Source organism: Furipterus horrens, unplaced genomic scaffold, assembly GCF_987537825.1.
Source record: "Furipterus horrens unplaced genomic scaffold, mFurHor1.1.pri manual_scaffold_9, whole genome shotgun sequence".
In the NCBI taxonomy this organism is placed as follows: Eukaryota; Metazoa; Chordata; class Mammalia; order Chiroptera; family Furipteridae; genus Furipterus; species Furipterus horrens.
In genome coordinates, this window is record NW_028327179.1 from 20,193,175 (window position 1) to 20,215,295 (window position 22,121).

Sequence of the window (22,121 nt, forward strand, 5' to 3'; positions counted from 1 at the left end):
ATTAAATATTTGCTTTAAGATTTTGATAGATGAGTTGTGTATTTTACTATATACTTGGAAACTTAACTTTTTATCTTTTAAAATATGAAAATAACAATTTCTAACTAGCTAATTCCCATAATGAGAAGATGGTGATAATATTTCTTTAGATAGTATTTATAATTTTCTGTTTTGTTATAAACAGATAAGGCTACACAGGTTTGAATTAATAAATAATACAAATTTTAGTAAGTATAAACTATGGATATTCTTTAAAATATATTAAAATTTAAAAAATTGAGCTTTATAAATATTTTGAAAGATTATGTAAAAGTTCTTATGTTTTCCCCTGAAGTGTTAAATAATTGAAGGATTTCTTTTCACTTCCTTTTTCTTTCTGGTCTTTCAGGTTATGACCTTTGAATTTGAAGAAACCCAGAAATTACTGAATATGCTTAAAGACAGTAATCTTTCCATTTTGTATCCTGTTGTTGTTATTTCAGTAAGTGAATTAATGCAGGTTTTTCTCTTTAAACATTATGCTTCCTTTTTGGGAATTCAACTTTTTATTTAACAAAAGTTTATCAAATTGAGGAAATCCCTCCAAACCCCAAAGAAGAAACTCTTCTTTGTGGGTTCTGGAGCTTATCCTCTTGCTATGATTTCTGTTGACTGCCTGCTCTTATTTGGTTGAACAGACAGGTTCGGAAAACGATGTAATTCAACCTAGTGACCAATCTCATCTCATTGTCTTCATTAAAATCTCAAAGTGTATTGCTGAGTTGACTAGTTGTTTGGATAATGTGAAAGAGCTTTATTTAGAGTGTTACCAGGATGCCAATTCTTAGAGAATTCCTGAAGTTAAAAAAAATGAAGGGAAAAATCAGATGGAAGAAAATTTACTCTTAGGTTGTTTCATCTTCTCTGTTTTTTGGACAGCAAAAGAGTGAACAACAGATTAAGAAAATTCCTAGGAGAATAGCCCATAAAATTTTTGGAGAGATACTTCTGTGAAAGACTAAAAGTGTTTAGTATAGAATTTAATTGTGTAGTTGGGGTAATATCAGAGAATAAAACCAGGAAGAAAGAAAATCAGAGGCCAGGCCCGTGTACTAGCTGAGGAGCCAAATCTGGTCTGCAGTATTTTGCTGTGGGAAGGGGTTCTAAACATGAAATTCAGAAAACAAGCGCTTAGCAATTGCCAAGTTCCTAAAGCTTCGGCCTGTTCCACAGTGTGGAATTTAATTTGTTAGGTAAGATCATTAATAAGGAATAAAGATAATTTGCAGTACAAATAGGTAATTCTAGACTAAGCAATGCAAGTAGAAACAAAGGAGCAATTGGAGGAGGTTTATATCATTGTCCTGTTTTATTTGGTTATGTGCCCCAAAGATAAGTCCCACACGTGACTGATTTTAACAGAAATATAAATATTTTAATTGAGATTTTTTAGGAACATTGTGAAATATCCCCAATGCTGGAAGGCTCTAAGTTTCTGTAGGATAGTGTTAAGTTCAGAGTTCTGTGCTTGGCTCTTTATTTCTCTCTCCACATTAGAACTTGCTTAGCAATTTCATTCAGTTCATGTTCCCAGATATTATTCTGAGGAGGCAGTACAGTCATGTGATGAGAGCAAGGACTTTCATCTCAGACTACCTTGGTTCCTTGATCAAGTTTCTTAACTTTATGAGGCTAGCTTTCTTCGTTTTAGAAATGAGGCTAATAGCCCTACCTCTTAAATCATTAAGGATTAAAATGAAGGACTGCAAAGTGTAGTTGACATCACAGTGCTGGGCCCTTGGCAGAAACACAGTATTAGTTTCCTTTAATAGTCTAGCTCCTTTTATTTCTGTTGGGATGGGATGACTCAAAATTGACTTCCTTGGCTTTAATCTGATTCCTGAGCTTCAGTGGTACATTTTCCAACCTTCTGGTAGGTACTTCCTTTTGAGTACGTACTTAACTATCTTCTTATACCTGGCTTATCAAAGATCTATCACAAAAGCACAGTCCACATCAATTGACTTCTCTTAGTGGCAATGCCATTGTGGCAGGTACCCAGCTGGGAATCAGTGTCACTTTTGAATTTGCCTTCTGCCTTTTCCTCTGCCTCTCTTTGTCAAACACACACACACACACACACACACACACACACACACACAGTTTTTAAACTGGAGGTTCTTGTTTCACTACTACTGTTGTATCTCAACCTTGGTCTTTTGTATGACTTCCGTAAATATTTGAATTTAATTTTTTGTTGACTTCTGTTGAGTTCCATTTTATGTATCCCAGTAAATGCAAGACTTTGTTTGGCTACCTGGTGTTCTGTATCAAACTAAGGGAAAAGGTGGATAATCCTCTAGTTAGGGAGGAAATGTCTCTTAGAACTAGTGTGAGAATAATATTACAAGTCTGTATACTGTAAATCTACATACTATATACACTGTAAAATATTTATTTTGAAATGAAGCATTGTCACTCCATAATTAATATCTGTACACCCATTATTTTCTTATTGCATAAATAGATTCATTGTACTGATATTAAGGATATTATTAAAATTAACAGGAAAATGTTACTAGAACATATGTACAATATATATCATTAGGATGAAGCAAATCACTGGAGAGGTAGAGTGAAGAATGGATATTTAGTATAGCTAGATTTTATCAGGTTCTACATGAGTCTTCATGGTTAAAATGTCAATTTCTCTTTGGCTTTTATGAAAGTGAACTGGGTTATGAAATATTTAATGTCAGAGGTTTTGGTTTTCTAAGGCAAACTAGCGTATGTAGAGCCTATGGCTTTAAGAACCCCTTAAAAAAAGGAACAAATTTTTACATGAAGAAAAATAATTGGGATTTTATCTTAAAAGAACTAAGGTATTTATTAAAATAATTTTATTTTATCTTCTATTTAAGAAAATTTGGCTTTGTTTGCAAAACTCAACTATTTTTTCATAATATTGTGATGTCTTCAAGTGATCATTTCTGCAAAATATTTTGTACACTTTTAGTTTTGTAATAACATCCTTTGTTAATACTTTGCTGTTCAACATGCTCTTTTGGAGTTCTATTTTTATTTTCTTTTTATATATTTTAAGTTGTGTAATTTTGCCAAGTTCTCATTTGTTGATGGTGTTGAGTATGATTTAAGGAATCTACCGATGTTAATCTGATCAACTTTATGACATCCTATATTTTGGTAGATGTAACTTAATTTCGTTGTAATTATATTAAATTATCAGAATTTTACAAATTTCTATAATCAACTCAAAACTGACTAACTGAAATGTTAACTACTTGGGCTAAAATCAGTGCCAGCATGAAGTGGGCAGAGATAGTTGGATGGGGTCACTATAGTGTTCTGTTCCTCAGCGAAGCTTTGTGTGTGTATTTTGTATCATATGCAATCTTTTCACTGCGAGCCTTTGGAAGCACATACTCAGATAACAAGCACACCTTGTACTAGGAGAATATTCACTACCTGAAAGAAAGAAAAACAAACAAACATTGTTTTTATTCCAGATGGCTTGTCATAATTGAATTTAAAAAATTTACATCCCTTTCTATGTTGTTTTTTTTTTTAACAAGAAAACCTTATAAACATTAAAAACCAATACTTTCTCTTGTAAAGTTAAATAGGGCAGAAATTATGTTTGGGAATTCTTTGCAGATGTGATTTCTGATGCTGTTTAGTCTATTGTGTAAGTTATCATGGAGCCGAAGATTTCATCCTGAATGACTGAAGTTACTGCTGTTGGCCTTCCCTTCTTTGTGGTTACCAGGTGGTATACAGCGTTGCTAGCACCTTTTCAGATTGCAACCCTCAAGAGGATTCTCTGGAAGCTCTTTTTGGAATCACCTGACACAATAGCCATCAACATGGGACATGCTCCATTTTCTATTTTCTACTCCTGTTATGTGTTTTTGTTCACTACTTAAATAATGATGAACAAATATTTAGAAAAGTAATGTATTAAATGTATTCAAATAGTATAAGGTAACTTCTTAAAATTTCTGATATAAAATCACTCCAAAAGAACATCAGCTTTTTACTGAAGTTAAACGGAACTAAAAAGTGCCAAAAGTGAATTATAGACTGAATTCGTGGTTTAGAAATGAATAATCAGAGAGCTATTGCTTTCATAATGATGAATAAGAGAGTTTCAGGAGACAAAACTAACTATAGTTGTTTTCTCGTCAAGATTATGTAAAACTGAAAAAATACATTCACATGTTAAGAAAGTAAACTATTCTAATTTATTTGGATCTGGCAATATTTTCACAAAACATTCTTATTTCAAGCTTATTTTTTTCAATGAGCATAGCTGATTCATATAATAGGCACCAAAGAAATGATTAATTTTTAAAGCAGAAAGTAATTGGCAACAAATCTAAATAGAAGTTTAATATTGAGAGATGAAGTAAGCTATTTAATTCTACTTAAAGTAGTTTATCACTTTTGCACAGGAAAATAATTTGATGGTAACACAATTACATGTAAGTTCTCCCTTTGCTAGCAATTTTATTGGTGTTTTATGAAAGATAAGAATCTCTTCATGAATTCACTTTAGCAAAACAAATTATTGTATGGAGTTTTAATGCTTGGAAAACATAAATAAACCTTCAAAAGAGCTTAATTTAGTTCTAGTTACTAGGAAGTAGTTTATTGCCACAACAAATCAGAATATATGATCTTTAAAATACTTCAAAATGTTTAATATTTGAACATGTCAGCAAATAAAAATATAGAAAACCACTCTCCATTGACACTTGATACTTTCACATCTGGGGAAACTGTCACAGAGATGTAAATTGCTTCCAGAACATTCCACAGCTCACCAGTGTCAAGGCCAGGAATAGAATCAATCCAATATGCAATGTATCAAGTACACTTGTTACTTTTATGCTCTCATGAATGTGTTAAATAATAAGATGGAACAAGATTAAAAATATTCATATACATACATTTATGCATTTAGTATTTCTTCCTAATAAAGAACAAATGACAATTGGAAAAACATATAGATTCCTTCTTTTAAGTGCTAATGAGTTCTTACTTTAGCTTCACAGGGTATGGAGCCTTTATTCAATTTAATTTTTTCTAAAAACACTATAATTCTGTTAAATTTCTTACCAGATACCAGATACCAGACATGTATCTTTTTCAACTTTTACTTAACTATTTATTCTATATGCTTCCTCCTGTTAACCCTATTATCACTAGAAAATTTGTTTTTAAGGCCCAAGTTCTTACAAAACAGAGATGGCTATTATGATTCTTGCTGCTTCCATTTTGGATTTACTTTTAAAATAGATATTGCAGATCTCTAGTTTATTTGTATGTGTTTTTGAATGGTTATTTTATGTGTGTTTAACAGGTAATGAATGACCTAGGAGGCAGGTTCAAATATCTCTTCTACTTTGGTCTCACCATGTTGCTACTGTACCTTTATCGATTCCTTGGTTTTTCCTTCAGAAAATTATAACTTTAACATATGTTGAATTTTTAGCATATTTTTACTTAAGATACATCGAAGCTCTCTCTTTCATGGCTGTACATAGCTTCAGTGGCAGATATGCAGTCAATTCCACAAATTCTACAAATGTTTTTACTTGTTTTCTGCTAATATAGTAAGTCTCAGGTATTTCCTGCCTACATCAATAATAAAATATAAATAATTCTTGTTTAGAATACTTTTAGAACCTTTTTGCAATTTTAGTCATGAAGGGATTCATATCTCACACAAAGATGCAGAATGATGAGGTAATTACTGTAGAAGGTGTTGAATAGAAAGAATTAACTGTTATTTTAAGTTTTAGGAGATTTTTGCTTGTAGCTAAATGGTCACTGGCAAGTTTGTGTTGTGGGGTATAGAAATTCCCTAAGATTAATTGTGAAGCACATGTAACTGGTGATGTGTGGAGGCATGACTCTCATGGGACACACGTTCCTAGTATTCTCTCTGTTAATGAATATAGGGTATTCATTTTCAGAGAGAATTATGTTCTAGTGAAATATGCAAATTGAATGAATTCCAGAAGACTCTTCCTATGTTTTATGAATAATTAAGTCTCTTGATTAAGCACCAGGTTTGGAACCACTATTTATTTTCTCATTTTAAATAGTTTACTGAGCTTAGTCAGATAAGCAAAATTGTTTGTGAATTTATTTGCCAGTGCTGTTCTAGTGTAATAAATCAGTGTATACAATTTAACATGCAATGCACAGGAGGCAAAATAAGTGAAACTCACCTTCGTTAAGCAGCTTACGTTAATTTTAGTCCTAGAAAAGAAATTGAACAATATGTTTGGTGATTCAGTTTTTCAAAAAATATTCCTGGGAGTTTTGTTAGCCTTCTTTTGTGTGTGTGTGTTTGTACTCAATTTTGTTTTAAATAATGAAAATGTTCTTTAGCTCAATTATATTATGCTATTTCTTTACAAAGTAGAACCACATATATTTCATATCATGTAACATTTAAAAATTAAATGTTATTCTATAATAATACATTACTGTAATGCATATTCATATAAACATGCTAAGCCTGACTTTGCTAGTAATGTTAAAAAGGATTTTACTTTATGAAGAAAAATAAATTATATTGTTGTGAAGGAGCCATTGTATAGAAAGAATTGACTATTATTTTAGTTTTAGGAGATCTTTGTCATGGCAGGGATGCTGAGCCTAAAGTGGGGTTCAAAGTACAACTATTGATACTGCATTTTCAAATAACAAGTATCTATTAACCTGGCCAAGTAACTTTATGTCTCTGAATTTTAGTTCAGAATCTTTATCTGGAAACAGACTTGGATGCTCTCCAAGTCATCTGAGCAGCTTCTCTTTCTAAAACTATTTCTTATACTACAGTATGTTGTAAAGACTTTTTACCTTTGTATGATGTACTATGTATGTCTCTTACTTATAGATATAGTAGAACAATTCATATTATTAATTATGTTAAATAATAATCAGGTGCTATGGAATTTCTTTATTGAGACTTTTCTAACTTTAATCCTGATCACAAGATTTGTGAGATTTTTTTATGGTTTGTCTTTATTTGTGCCTTTCTTATTTATCTTCATTTTATAGTCTGGTTTTTATTAGGTTAAGTCTAGCTCTTCTCTTTTTATAGTCATTCCTCTTTTTTCCTCTCTGTTTAATAACAGTTGCAAGATTGATCTTTCTCTTGACCCATACCTCTCTCCCCAAGAATCTGTCTTCCCATGTCTAGTCCAGGCAACTGTCTTCTGAAAATGATTCCTTAATCATTGGAGCTCACACCAATGCTTCTCATTGCCAATTCATTTAAATCTCACTTTAGGTGCTATCTAGTTAGCACTTTGTGGGAGACTATATCCTATTCTCTTTGTTACCTAATTGATTGTTTAACATAGATTTATGTAACATTTATTTGAACTTCTGTGTGACACGTATTTTGACATACACTTAGCTTATTTAATAATTAACCCTTTTTAAAAAAAATAAGCATCATACTTTAGAAGAATGACACATTTTTTACAAGCTACTTTTCTAGATTATTTTATCTTAATAAAGAAATAATATTATTTATTTATTTTCCAAATAAAGATTCTTAATAATATGAGCTTCATGAAATGAGCAGAGTCAGCCTGGGAAGTGATTCAGTGGCTGGGAGTTCACAGGATCCTAGTCACTGATCCTTGTATCTACAACCCCAAGGTAATAACTTTAATGAGGTTGGCTCGATAAAGAGGCACATTTACTTGCAATAGAAGATCAAGAGAGATCTTGTTAATGATAAGAGAGAAAGCTGAAATTTGGAAGACTGAACAGGGTCCAGTTCTGTGAGTGGTGGTGGAATAGCATTTCTATATGGAAAGAGTAGCACATGAGTATGGTGAGAATTGGAAAGTGCTAGTGGATCAGAAACAGAATGAACTACTCATTGGGGAGAGTTGAAGCGTGGACTAGGCAGGACTGGGTCGAGGTGGGCCTTTGAAGTTTGAACTGTATAAATTTCTACCGCCCAGTAGAAATTGATATGGTGAGATTTGCATTTTATGCATCCTCTGGATGCCTCACAAAGAAAAGATTAAGATCAGAGAGATTCCTTGATGCATTTGGTTTAGTTAAGAGGCTATTTCAGTAGTCCAAGAAATAGTGGGGGTGGCTGAGACTACAGCAGTTCTAGAGTGGATGGGCAGAAATAGCTGAAATCAAGGTATATTTAAGGCAAAGAAACACTAAGAATAGGCACTTGATTTAATGTGAGAGAGAAAACTTCTGATTTGATATCTTGTGGAACTGGATAAATGATAGTAAGATGGGGACCTTAGAGGATTTTTTAAAATTTGTTTTTAAAGGTTGAGTAGGCAGATAATTATCCCAACTTTGTTGACAGATAATTAGAATGATTTCACTTATATTGAAAAGCTTTCCATTCCTTTGTACATGTGTGTGTTTGTTGTGTATATAGATGAGCTTATCCTAAAGCTTTTTTTGAAAGGCAAGTTATGCTTTTCCAAGGCCTTCTTAATGTTTGAATTTTTGTAGAACTTTGGGTATAGGCACAATTTAAAATATATAAATCTTTCATATTACAATACTTCTGCCAAGTCTTACCTGGCGTTTTCATGATCATTTTTTTTTATGAAAAATGGTCTGTATTAATGCTTCATATTCTGAAAAAACTAAAATTAGAAAAAAATGAAAAGAAAGACACCTTGTCCAGGAGTTAAAACATTAGTATTTAGGAAGATGGTAAGAATAAAAACATTGGTGGGTAGAAAGGTAGTAAGAATCTTACCAGGCCTAAGCTCTACTCCTTTAGCAAAAAATCAATAGCCACCTAAAAATATATTGCTTTCACAGTTTTCTGGAAAGTCTGAACTGTTATTTTATTGAATGCATAGAAAGGTAATGGAATCAGTGCAAAAACAGCTTCTTGATTCAAACATGCTTTGGCTTGAACCCTGTTTGTAATAAAGTTATATGTGATATTTAATACTTTTGAAAAGTATAGTATGATTTAATTTTCCAGGCATGTGAGGCTTTATTTTATGGGCTTTTGAAGCTTAACTTATTCTACTTAAATGCTGGGGTACTTGATTCACTGGTAACCTGCTAAGGTGGGATGCAGCAAGGGTTGCAAAGATAATTTTAGCGTCAGCATTGGAAAATTCTTATGTGCGAATGATAGGACCAGTGCAAGTCACCTGCATGTCTCTTCTGAGTACCTTAAGTATTACACCCATTTCTAGATCTTTTGAGAGAGAAGTGTAAATTTCTATTTTTAAAAATTTAATATGTTTATGGAAATGACAGAGTTCTGATTTTTTTTTGCTTAACCAACAAGACTCCAACTACGATCTTGTGTTTTGCACTCAATTTGTAGGAGATGGAACTCCTGATACATTTATAATTCTCAGTTCCTTACTAACAAATGTGGCCTGCTAGTACATATTTTAGTATAATTAGTGTTAATAATCACAGACAATTATTGAATACTTGAAATAATGAGTCATCGTTCTTTTCTTTAAAATCCATGATCCCATTTAATCCTCAGAGCAATCCTGAGAGTTGGTTATCACAGATGCCATGATCTCAGTGTAAGAATATGCTTCGTCCTCATTTCACTGTACCACATGACGTTCATCAGGGATGTCAATACTTGCCCTTTTCAAGTAATACAAACCACATTGTTAGAGGAGAAAAGGATCTTAAAAACCACTTAGTAGCATACTCTCGTTCTGCCAGAGGTGACCCAGGCCCTTTTCTTTACCTGGATCTGACATCACGTCTTTGTATTAGGGGTTGGTGAATTTCTCTTGTGATGGGGCCAGATAGAAAATATTTTAGGCTTTGTGGGCCATTAATGTCTTTGTTGCAACTATTCTACTTTGCTGTTACAGTGTAAAAGCAGCCATAGGTAGATAATATTTTTAAAAATTGGTGTGGCTGTTTTCCAGTGAAAATTTATTTACAAACAAAACCAAGTTGGAAGCTTGGTATAGATTTTTCATTTCTGTATAACCTATTTGCCACAGTTAATTGGTACCATTGCTTAAAATATCCATTAGAAATTTCTTTAATAAATATATACTATCTGAGTTACCAACTCTCATGATTTAAAGTATTGCTCATGTACCAGTTCCTAAGTTTTGACAGAACTGTTCAAGGTCATGAAGTTTAAAAAATTTGAATTCATCTTCTTCCCTCCAGGAACTGTCCCTTCCCAAAAGTCTCTTTTTGTTTCAATCCTGACCTCATTGTAGCACCATGACAAATTTTACTAATTGTAAATTGACCAAGCCAATCTCCCTATTAAAGTCTTCTAGAAGTTTCTGATCCCTACTGGACAAAGCTCAGTCAGATCATAAAGGCTTGGCCTGGGCTGGCCCTTCTAAATTTTATAGTCCTTTCTCTCATTTCTCACTGAGCACTTTGCCCTCTGGTAACACTGAACTGGTGTAGCTTCTGTGTGCCTCATGTTACCTAACATGTCTGTTTCCTCTGCTGAGTTCTTCTACTTGAAACAGCATTTTTTAAATGTTTGCTGACTCTTGTTAAATCCTTAAGATTTGAGTGACGGTATTTCTTCTTGCAGTCCTTCCTTAATACCTATTTGCTCAGACTCTTTCCCCCTTTCCCGACACAGTGTGGGTAGGCATTCAGAAATGTTTACTTACTTGAACTTGCCTTGACATTCCTAGTCATGATGTCTTCTATCCCCCCCTGTTGCAAGGCTGCCTACCACAAGTAAATGCTTTGCGGTGACTTACAGAGATGAAAGAGATTGGGTATAAGGAACTAAATAGAAATTACATCTTAAACAATAGTTACATTCTATTAAGGAGAATAATACTGCTAGCCCTACCTGAGGTTTTAGGCCATTATTTACTGTTTATAAATTTAAATTTTATGAATTTTATTATCCTGATTTATGCTATCCTTCTTACTTTTTGGTAGTTGAATTCTCTTCCATTTTGCCTTTTAGAAAATAATTTTTTTTATTTCATTCAACAATGATAATTGTCCAATTTACAGATTTCTGTTTTTTAGTTTTTGTGAATCCTATCTTCATGCTTCATGTTAGGAAATATACCTGATTGTGTCAATAAATGACTACTTGTGTTCTTCTCTCAATTCATTTTTTGTTTTTACTCTAAAAGATAGAATTAAGCTTTGAAGTGTTTCTAATTCTTAAGTGGGACTTAATTTTTCTCTTGTAAATTGAATTTAGGGGGTGATTTTCTAACATTTTAGGGAGGAGGAATTTTTCATTTCAAAATTAATCTTAAATGGGTCACTACTACAATATATTAAGCAGGTAAAAAGCTTGCATTTAGGAGCATTAAATTTTTTTTTTAGTTAATGTGGATAGCATTTACTTATGTATTTAATTAATAAGAAATATTAGGTTATTTGATGAAGACAAAAGTTTGAATCAAAGATTATGGAAGATAGTTGGAGGTTTCTTTTCCTAGACTACTTCTGCATTTTATTTGGCTTGTGAAATAAATTGATTAACCTATTAGATACTTAAAATACTAACAGTTGAAGAAGAGTTCTGTTTTTTTTTTCTTGTAATCTATCCTCTTCAAATAAATGGGTCCAGAAACCTTAAAGTAAGTAGACTGTGGCCTTGTCATAAATATAATATTGAACAAAAGTCATCTTCAAACTTTTGTGCTAAGATTACAATATATCAGCAGAATGTGATACTGCACACATTGATCTGTATTACTCAGCTTACTCTTACACCATCATTAACGCACGTGCTAACCAGATGTTTCTTAGCCCTGCTGGCAAGTCAGTTGAGCTCAGCGCTCATGTGCCATGAAAGTGCACCTCATCGATCCATCCTATGTTGCAGACATACTCAGACTGACTTAAAAAAAAAAATACAGTGCATTTTTCATCTTAGGCATTGTAGTTTTCATCTCTACAAGTTTGATTTGGGTCCTTTTTTATGTCTTCTATTTCTGTACCCAACTTTGGAATGCATGGGATACAGTTATAATTTTCACATCTTTGTCTGTTAATTTGAACATCTTTGTCAGATTTGAGTCCGTTGTAAATGATGTGTTAATCTCATTATGGAGCCTCTTTTTCTTCTTCTTTATATGCTTGGGGATTTTGTGTCTGTGTGTGCTTAAGGTGTGTTATGTGGGTTTTTAATTTTCATTCAACTTGGAAATTTTTCAGCCATTACTCCTTCATTGTTTCTTCTGCTTTTCCCTCCACCTGTGGACTTCAGTTACCTGTATATCAGGCTGTTGGAACTTAAGCAACATCTCATTGATGCTCTGTTGGTTTTTCCTTTTATTTTTTTAGTTTTAGACTTTATTTTCATTTTCTCAGTTCTATTTTAATTAGTTTCTATTACTATATCTTCACATTCACTAATCTTTTTTTTTTTCTGCCATGTCTAAACTGCTCTTAATCCCTCCAGTGTTATTTTTACTTTTTAATCTCAGGGGTCGTTTTCCTCCTTAGAAGTGAGGTGTAGGTCTATTTTACATTTTTTCTTTTCTCTACTTAATCTGCTCATTCTTACTTGTAGCTTTTTGAACACAGGCAACACAGCTGTAAAATAATTTTAATTCTTTTTTATTCTAATATCTGTGTCACTTTTGATTTATTGGTATTTGTTTTAATTATGGCTCATATTTTTCTGCTCTTTTTCTTGTTGCACATTTGATATTTTTTGATTAGTTGCTAGATACTTTGAAGTTTACCTTAGTGGGTGCTGGATTGTTGTGCCACTACCACTATTTCTGAGCTTTATTCCAGAATGCAGTTAAATAGAAACAATTCTATCTTTTAAGTATTGTTTATGTGATTTTTTAGGTGGGACTAGCTAGTATTTTTGGTAGAGGGTAATGATTTCCTTCTTAGCCCTGTACCTAACGCACTCTCAATTATGAAGTTTTCTAGCCTGACCGATGGCCACCGCCACTGTTCCTGACCCTGGGAGGCCATCAGGTATTGCTGCGTCTAACCCTTGTGGATGGATTTCCCTTACCTCAGACCGGTGTCTTAGACGCATGCCCAGTACTCAGCTGAGTGTGTAAGTTATTCAGATAACCTCCCGAGTTCTTGCTCTGTGCACCTCTCTCCTGGCAAGCGCTCTGCCACCTCAGTCCCCTCAGGCTCTAAAATCTGGGTATCCACAGCCTCCTTCCCTGTTTTTTTTTTTTTTTTTTTTTTTTTTCCTTGTTTGAAACTAGCCCACATGCTACAGAGCTGTTAGGCCAGCTTCAGTATTACTTTTCCTCCTTTTACGACCACCAAGACCAGTGTTCAGATCCGATGGGAAAGGGAGCTGGAGGGCTCCCTCACTGTTTTTATGACAGTGAGTTGGGGCAGATATAGGTCTCACCTTATTTCTTTCTCATCTCTCAGAGATATCCCTTGTTGCTTAGTGTATTATGTCTTAAAAATCCACCCTTCATGTAGTTTGTATACTTTTTTTACTTGCTTCAGGTAGAAAAGTAAATTTAGTACCTGTTACTCCCACTTGGGGGAAAACAGAAGCCGGGCCCATCTCAGTTTGAGAGTTTTATTTTCACTTATTTTACATTCATCCACATTTTCAGGAATGTCTTTTGTATATAAATAAGGAAAGCTCAGTCTATGTTAGCACATACTCTATAATTTTGCCTATTCCAGATATAATTTCTAAGAGCAGGATTTTAAGTAATAACAGAACATGTGGGCAGGAATAAAAATTCCTTTTGTGATACAGACACATGAGTTAATGATGAAAATATATTAATCAGATATATAACCAGCAATGACATTACATAAACTTCTTTTGTGCTAGACAAGTATGTGCATGTTATCATATTCTGCAATGATGAAATATTTGATTTCTATACTCTTGTGTATTGTAGCCACTGCTCCCTATGGCTATGAGCACTTGAGGTGTAGCTACTGTATTTTATTTAATTTAAATAAATTTCAACTTAATGTAAATAACCATATATGGCTAGTGGCTACTCTAGTAGAGATAGTACAGTTCTTTACTATGATTCATTTGACCACCTTAGTATTTAGTCAGTTCTTTTATATGATGTAGATTTTTGGAAAAAATGTTTCTTAGAAATAAAAAAGTTATGTTAGCACTTTAATGTAATAAAATATAGCTCAATAAAGCAAATTTCAGTGCTCTTTCAATTAGTTATCGGAAGCACTCTAACTGTAATCACTGGGTATTGTATTTTTTTAAAAGACTAATGTTTAATAGTTGGCCTAAATGCATAAGGCATCTATTTGAGAACTGCAAAAATGTTCATTATTTATTTATTCTTAATGCCACATAAGGCTTATCTAAATGGCTTTTGGACAACCACAATAATAATTATAGATTGTTGCTTAAGCAGTAATAAATTTTATCTTGTAAAATGAAATTTTGACAAGTCACTAAAATACAAAGATTACATACTTAACTCACTAAAAAAAAATCACATCTGCTTTTTGTAACTTTTGTGATTTATGTTCTCTGGGAAATCTTTTCAGAGAAAAATTAGTAAATAAATATAGTTATATGTTTTAAATAATGTTAGCTAAAGAAATCAATGTTTCGTATCGATCATTGGATTGCTTTTAACTTTTGATTCTAAAATTTGTTGCAGAGGGTGCAGATGTTAATTTTAAATGTATGTAATACTTCAGATAATTGTGCTATAATACAACAGAGGCAAAGTTATGTTCCTTTAGGAGAATTTACTCTGTGAAGTAACTGAAAAAAGTGTTCATTTTGATTTTTTAAAACGTGTTTAAAGTGATGTTAGGTTTTTCTATTTACTGAAGTCTGAGTTCATTTATTCTTTAATCTTTCAAATAAGATCTGAAAAAAAGTGTACACAAATATAACATTTGTAATGATATTATAAAACACATTTTTTTTTATTATTTGGGTAAATAGATATATTTAAAACTTGTGTGTGGTTAATAATTTAATGCAAAATACATTAATTTTATTTCATACCTTTTGTTAGATGCCATTATTTTCCATCTACTAGTTTTGGTGGTATTTTACTTTGTTAGATTTACAAATGAGTTTTTGAGCATTTGTCCTGAGTTTTTATGATAGTTTATAATTTAATTAGTTTCTATTAATCAGAAGTACGAGTTGAATGTCATGATGGCACTGATACAAATTTGTTCTAAAATGCAGTGAGTCAATATTGAAAGTGTGTTCTTTTTTCTTTTTAATTGTACAGTTCATTAAATTAAATAAATTTTCATGAATGGAACCCATGTAATTTATAAATAGTTGAAGTGAGATGAAAGTTTTTCTAATGTATTTTAATCCTTAAGATGCACTGTTACTTTGATCTGCTTAGTATTGCCCAGTCTCACCAGTTATTAGATTTCCCTCACATTTCTTTTGAAAAGTGCTGTTTTGAAGATGTTGAGCCTAATTCACACAATTTACTTGTCCGTACACACATGTAGATAATTTAGCAGTATCTATTGTTTGGATTCAGAGAACCTCTGTTCCTTCTACCAAATTGATCTAATTCAATTATTTGATAATTACTAGAACTTTCATTTTGACCGTTCTTCCTTCCACTTTGGTGGGCATTAAGCAGTGCAGTATTTGGGTATATACTTATACTTTACAAATTGACTTTCTTCTTAGTCATATACACTTCTGAATTCTGGCTCCTTTCTCAGGCCTTCTTGTGAACATGAACTCTGGACTGAAAGAAAGATTAAATATGGATTGTGGAACATAACTGATGTTTAGAGAATATTGTACATGATATTAATTATTGTATTTATTTAATGTAACTGCCCTTAGAGACAAGTGAAAAATCACATTGTAAAATATAAAAGATCAAATGGAATTCATGTGGGACCAGGCACATATTAAATGGTTACTAGACAAATACAAAGCATGTGCGTGACTGAATATAGAAGATAGGAGGCATAGAGAATCCTTTTCTAAACTTTGTGTGCGGATAAGTGGCTCACCCACAAAGCTATGAAGCTACCCACATGTTTATATATTTAAGCAATTTACTAGTTTATAGGAGTGAATTTGGTACCTTTAAAAAATACACACTTGGGGGGGAGGGTTAGGAAGAGATCCTTATCTTTATTTATGTATTCATGGAAAAGGACTGTTAGAAATGACATCCTAATTGGGAAATATCATTTTTTCTCTAATTTACATGTAGCAGATTAGTGAATGGAGATCAAAGAACTCAACCTAGATGAAATGTTTTGCTCTATTTCAATGGATGTAAGCCTGTACAGGCTGTAAGTTTGTTTTATTAGAGCAAAAACATTTACATTTCTTTTGAGTTCTTATGATCATTTTGCAACCCTCTGCTGTAGTCATATAAACCTGCCCAGTTTTTCAAATTAAAAAAAAAAAAAGCACATTAAAATTGATTGTGTTCTTGTAACCACTGAAATTCTTCCTGAAACTTAGAAGTAGCTGATGTATTTTAGAGGTTCACATTGGCAGCACAGTGAAAAGTACATGCTCAAGGTTTGTCGTATTGGTATTTGGAAGAACATCTGCTGGAGGTTGTTGTCTGCTTTCCATATATCATCAGGCCTCCTCACCTGGTGAGAGAACTCTGAGGTGCATCCTTTTTGCTTATGCTTGGATTTTGTCAGCCTGATTATACATCTCATATGGTCAATATCTGTATCTGTTTCCTTAAAATTTAATTATGTCATCTAGCACAACGTTCAGCATACACTAAGTCCTCGAGAAGAGAACCTGTATTAATCTCCTATGTTCTATTACTACATGTCTTGTTTCTCTTTCTAATTTTTTATTTATTGATAACAGAGAGAGAGAGAAAGAGAGAGAGAGAGAGAGAGAGAGAGAGAGAGAGAGAGAGAGAGAGAGAGAGAGAGATTGATTTGTTGTTCCACTTTATGCATTTATTGGTTGCTTCTTGTATGGGCCCTGACTGGAGATCTAATGTGCAGCTCTGGCACATCCAGATAATGCTCTAAATGAGCTACCCAGCCAGGGATCCTTATAATTTAAGTACTTGTTTTGATGGGATAACATAGGCAGTTTGTAGATGTATAAAAAGCTTGTGTGGAACTCACTTTTACATACCATTTCCTTAATTTAATTCATGGAATCTGTGGTGAACAGCATTGGCTTACTGATTCTGTGTGTGTGTGTGTGTGTGTGTGTGTGTTGTTGTTACTTTTTTCTTTCCAAGGAGCTAGTGTATGTTGTATCTTATAGATCTATACATGGAGTAAAAAGTCTTCCAGTCCCTGTTTAGACATCTTATCAACTTGGTGAGAACTTTTAAAAACCATGGTACCATCTCCTTCAGTTCAACCTAGATGTTTTTGCTACAGCACATGTCTTTCTAGGAAAAATTAGTTTATGTGATTGATAAATAAGGGAGTTAGGTCCATATAATGTAGAAGTAACATTAGCTCATATGCACCTTTTCCTTGATAAGAACTTACAGAAAAACGGGAATTTAATTAGAACATTGGAAGGAAAGGTAAAAAAGAAAAAGAAAAAGAAAAACAAAACCCTCAGCTCAGTTGCTTCACTGGAAGCAGAAGCCTTTATATCATTTGTTTTTCATTTGCTTGATATATAAGTTTCTAAGAGTACTGTGGTAACACATCCTCTATGTTTATGAATTTGGAAATTGTGTTCTTATAATTCAGTCAATTGTTTTGCTTTATGCATGCAAATCTATGTTCTTAGTAATAAGATTGTGATATTATAATTTTTGTTTTTTTTATGTACTATTCCTTTTTATCTGTATTAATGGTTTTTATCTTAAATTCTATTGTATCATGATATTGCTACAACATTTATTTTTGGTAGTATTGCATGGAAAGTCTTTTTCATTTTTCTATTTTGTACCTTTCAGGATAGTTTTTTTAAAGATATTTATCTTATAACTAGTGTATTGTTGGATCTTTCTTAAAACTCCAGTCTGATAAATCTGTCTCTTACGAAAGAGTTAAATGTATTTATTTTTATTAGTTTGGTATTTGGGATTTTTTCTAACAAGCGTCTTTTATTTTGTTGTTGCTGTTGGCCAATTGTTTTGTTTGCTACTTTGCCCTTATGTGTTGCTCCATTGATATGCATAATGGTTTTCCCCCTCTGCAAGTTCAGAAACTATAAAATATAGTTGTATATGGCTTTAATTAAGCACCATTATTTTAAAATATGTATAATTAGCTATAAGTTCTTAAGTGTCTAATTTCTGTCCTTCTCCAAAGCAAAATACTGATTCAAGCACAGTTTAATTATCCATTGAGCATTCTCATTTTAATATAATTTATTCTTGTCTAGAATTTTACTTCTATTTTTAGGCTCCCAAAGTTATTATTTACTTCTGTAATGAATAGTTAATGTAATTAACTTACATTAAAAAAAATAGTGTCAGGCTCTCTTTTAGGACAGTCTTTGGAAAATGAAAAGTGAGCACCTGCTCCCAGCTCTGACCTCCCAGAGGTCCACTTGCGCTTGACAGAGGCTGCACTTCCTCCTGGGCAGCGAAGACATACATTCCCCATTTTATCGTATGCATATCCATCATTCCTTCTCCTTTTAACGTGTTTCTATTATTTTCTCTCTTCTGTTTCTGTGCATTTTAAATCTCTGTGATGGCTATAGGACAAATTAGAGTGGTGTCTTTACTGTCCTTGTGCTGTTTTTTCCACAAATTCTCCCCCCCCCACCTTATTTTAGTGTGAGATTTTTCAGAACTCAAAATTTGTCAGGAAAACTTATATTCTATTAAACAAAAAAGGCCTGTCTGTGTAGGCTGGCAATAAGGTCACCCTGCTTGTGCACTGCAAACCACCTCGGATTCCAGCCATATAAATATGTTGGGTATGGTGTCCCCTTGGTGTTTTGTGGCATCTAAATAGCACAGATGATCACACGGTCAAAAGTATTCAAGTCCTCAGATGGTGGTGTTGCCCCCCAGTCCAGCTGGTATGGAGCTGTGTAGTCATCTGGCAGGAAGGATTCAGGATAGAATCTTACCTGCAGCCAGGCATCATGAGTGTATGTTCATGACATAATCTTTCCTATAAGTCAGTCGGGCAGCTGCTTGGCCAGCTGCCTGCTGAGCAGCCCAGCACCAAGGAATAGACAAGAGTCACACACAGTGACTATGCTATTCACTCAGCTTTTATTGATGCAGGTTCACTCAAAGTAGAACATCGAATGCGTTAATATTCTACTCACACTCTAAGAGAATGTGAGAAATATAACACACACACACACACACACAGCAATCAATGGGGGATAATGAACCTGAGTCTCATTCTGCCGGTCTGGGAGACAGCACAGTGGGCAAGGAGGGATCTCTGAAGCCAGGTGGGCAGCAGGGCAGGTGAAGTCCTCAGCCCAGCAGGGCAGAGCCTCCGGCCAATCCCAAGGGAGACCAGCATGGCATGGAGCAGCACTCTGGCATGTGGCGCTCGACTGTCTCAGCAGTGGTCTGGAGCCTGCCTCAGTTATACCCTGAAAGTGGTGTACTCCACCCTTCTGGATTTTTTGAAGAATGTCTTGGTAGCCCTGATACCAAATGGGGAATTTTCCCAGGAGCCTATGGGTGGTACATGGCTGTTCTGTTTGTCACCGCTGCTGGCAAGAGTGGAATTTCCCCAGGAGCCTATCTATGGGTGGTCCCGCTCTGCAGACGTGGCTATTCTGATCACATGTGCAGGTATCTTAGATGTGTCTCCTTGCCAGATGTGTCTTCTCTGACCACGTGGGCACATTATCTTAAGCGTGTCTCCTTACCTGATGTGTCTAGAGTGACTTAGGTAGTTTCCCTCTTGAACCAAAGCGTTGTGGCTGACTGGCAGCCATCTTGGTTCACACGAGTGACCCCACTTTATTTTATATGCTTTATGCTATCTTGATCGGCCCAATACCATTTTATTTTTTCTGCTTTCTATACCAGGCCCCCAGCTTCAGATCCATACCGTGACTACAATTTCCAAAACTGCCTTGAGTTTGGGGAATTAGCCTGCTTTTTTGTTAGCAAGCCACAGCAGCAATTTTAGGTTCAACTAGATATTTCAAATTCAAAAGAAGAAGCCTTTGTGGTGCTAGTTTGCCCAACTTTGAAAAAGACTATAGTGCAGAAAAGAAAGACAGGACATAGGTCGACATGTCTCTTCAGCGTTAGCTCTTAGTTTCATCAGCTCACATTAGTATATGGGGCTGTTTTGTTTCGTTTTGTTTTGTTGCAGCTTCTTCCCCCACCTTGGCTTCTCAATGGTGAGGGAAGGGGACCCCAGAAGGCAGTGTATCCTTTTAGAAAGCTCAAGCTACGAATAGGAATGAACATCTTTTGCATCAGTTAATAGTATTAGCTTCCAGGTCCCAACTAGGGGAACACCTAGTTACAAGTTAAATTACACAGAAGGACTAATATTTATAGTTCTTTTATAATTCTTCCAGCCTGGCTGTGGTTCAACAATCAGGAGTTACTTTTACTATAGCAATGCTACTTGGTTTAAAAAAAAAAAAAAGGACTGAAATTTCACCATTATAAGTTTTCAGGGAAAAGGTGAGCCCATAGGGTCGCATGATCTTTTCTTCAGCTATTCGATAGATGAAAAAACCTGAAAACTTTTCTTTCTGCTTTTCCTTTTCCCTTTTTTCCTTGCTTTTCTTCTTTGCCTATTCTTTTGTGTGTGTGTGTGTGTGTTGTTTTTTTTTTTTTATGGATTTAGGCTCTTTAAGGAAAATGTCTTATGTCACCGTATATTCAGAAGAAAAAGTTACATGTATATGGCTTTAATTAATGAAAAGTTCCAAGAAATAATTTACATTACATACCATCACATAATTCTCTTTTAAAAAATGTATGTTAATAAGTATTTTATCCCTGTAAGGCAAAATGCAATATGATGGGTAAAAAAAGCTTATCTTTTTGAAACTAGGCTAGAAGTAAATGTGTGTGTGTGTGTTACAGAATGAACAGGATAAGAGGTTTTGTTGTTGCTTTCTAGTAGAGTATATATCCATATAAAAGCAGAGGAAGGGAAGGGATTAGTAGAAGAATAACAGGGTTGAATATATTTTAAAATTCTTCTGATTAATAAACACATAATTGAGCAAATTATAATTTTGAAAGTTTTTTTCAATTTGGTATTGTGATAGAATACACATATTTCTGAATGTTCAGGCTATGTATGCATTTGCATTTTAAATTATTTTGAGATTATATGACTTATATTCCATAAAAGAAAAAAGTACCACAAAACCTCAGTCATTTAGAGAAGTTAGGAAATATCACCCTGAGTCCTTAATATTAAAATTAAAAATATGTTTAAAAAATATTTGTTTGAATAATTTCAATAAAAACATTTTAACACTGCTAAAAATAATTCTGTATAAAATTCTTCTAGATTTACTTTAAGAAATAGATTATTACTTGTAAGACAAACAATTAACTACTGTGAAATGGATCCTTCTAAAAATTTTTGTATACTTAATTAGGTAAACACTTTTGAATCTTATTGAAATTGTTAATTTAACACACACACACACACACACACACACATATTTTCTTCTAGCCTAGTTTCAAATTACATATTATGTTTTAAGTTGAATGAACTGATAGTCATATTTTTAATATATTTGACTCTGTCACAGGTTGAAGCAGAATATTAGCACTTTATGTTTTTCAGCGTTTTACTCTCCATGCATCTGTATTTATAAAGGATGATTCATTGATCATATTAAATATTTATGACTTGGAATGATTAACTAGAAATTAACACAAATTGATAAAGAGAATTACAATATGATAATTGTAGATTCTTTAATGTTACACGTTCTAAGAAAAGTGAAGGAACAGTATTCTGATTGTTAACTTTTATATTATTTTGCAGCTGCATCTTCTTGATTATAAATCAGTATCTTTTGACCAGAAAATGGAAAACCTAATGCAGATTAGAGAACTAGCAAAGGAAGTGAAAGAAAGAAATATTTTACTATGTGGCCTTCTCATATATTACCCACAGGTAGGTAAAATTTTGGTCTCTTCAGATTGTATGTTCTACAGACTACAGTTTTAGTAATGTCAACCTGACCTTGTTAAAAGCAAAGAGATATTAATAAGAAAAAAATTGGCTACAAAATTATACTCATCTATTCATGTTCT

The 22,121-nt window shown here is 33.5% G+C and overlaps 1 protein-coding gene and 1 non-coding gene across 2 annotated transcripts in view; one reads left to right on the plus strand and one right to left on the minus strand.

Annotated features, from left to right (window-relative positions):
• Positions 1 to 22,121, plus strand: part of CRPPA (CDP-L-ribitol pyrophosphorylase A) — a 189,745-nt gene that overhangs the window by 84,538 nt on the left and 83,086 nt on the right. Inside the window, exons 8-9 of the mRNA XM_090287818.1 lie at positions 389 to 481; positions 21,850 to 21,981. Coding sequence (XP_090143944.1) covers positions 389 to 481; positions 21,850 to 21,981 — 225 coding nt within the window. The remainder of the gene's footprint in view (positions 1 to 388; positions 482 to 21,849; positions 21,982 to 22,121) is intronic.
• LOC150001388 (small nucleolar RNA SNORA61) lies at positions 13,181 to 13,300 on the minus strand. The gene has a single exon (XR_016513225.1). It is a non-coding gene; the product is annotated as a small nucleolar RNA SNORA61 (small nucleolar RNA).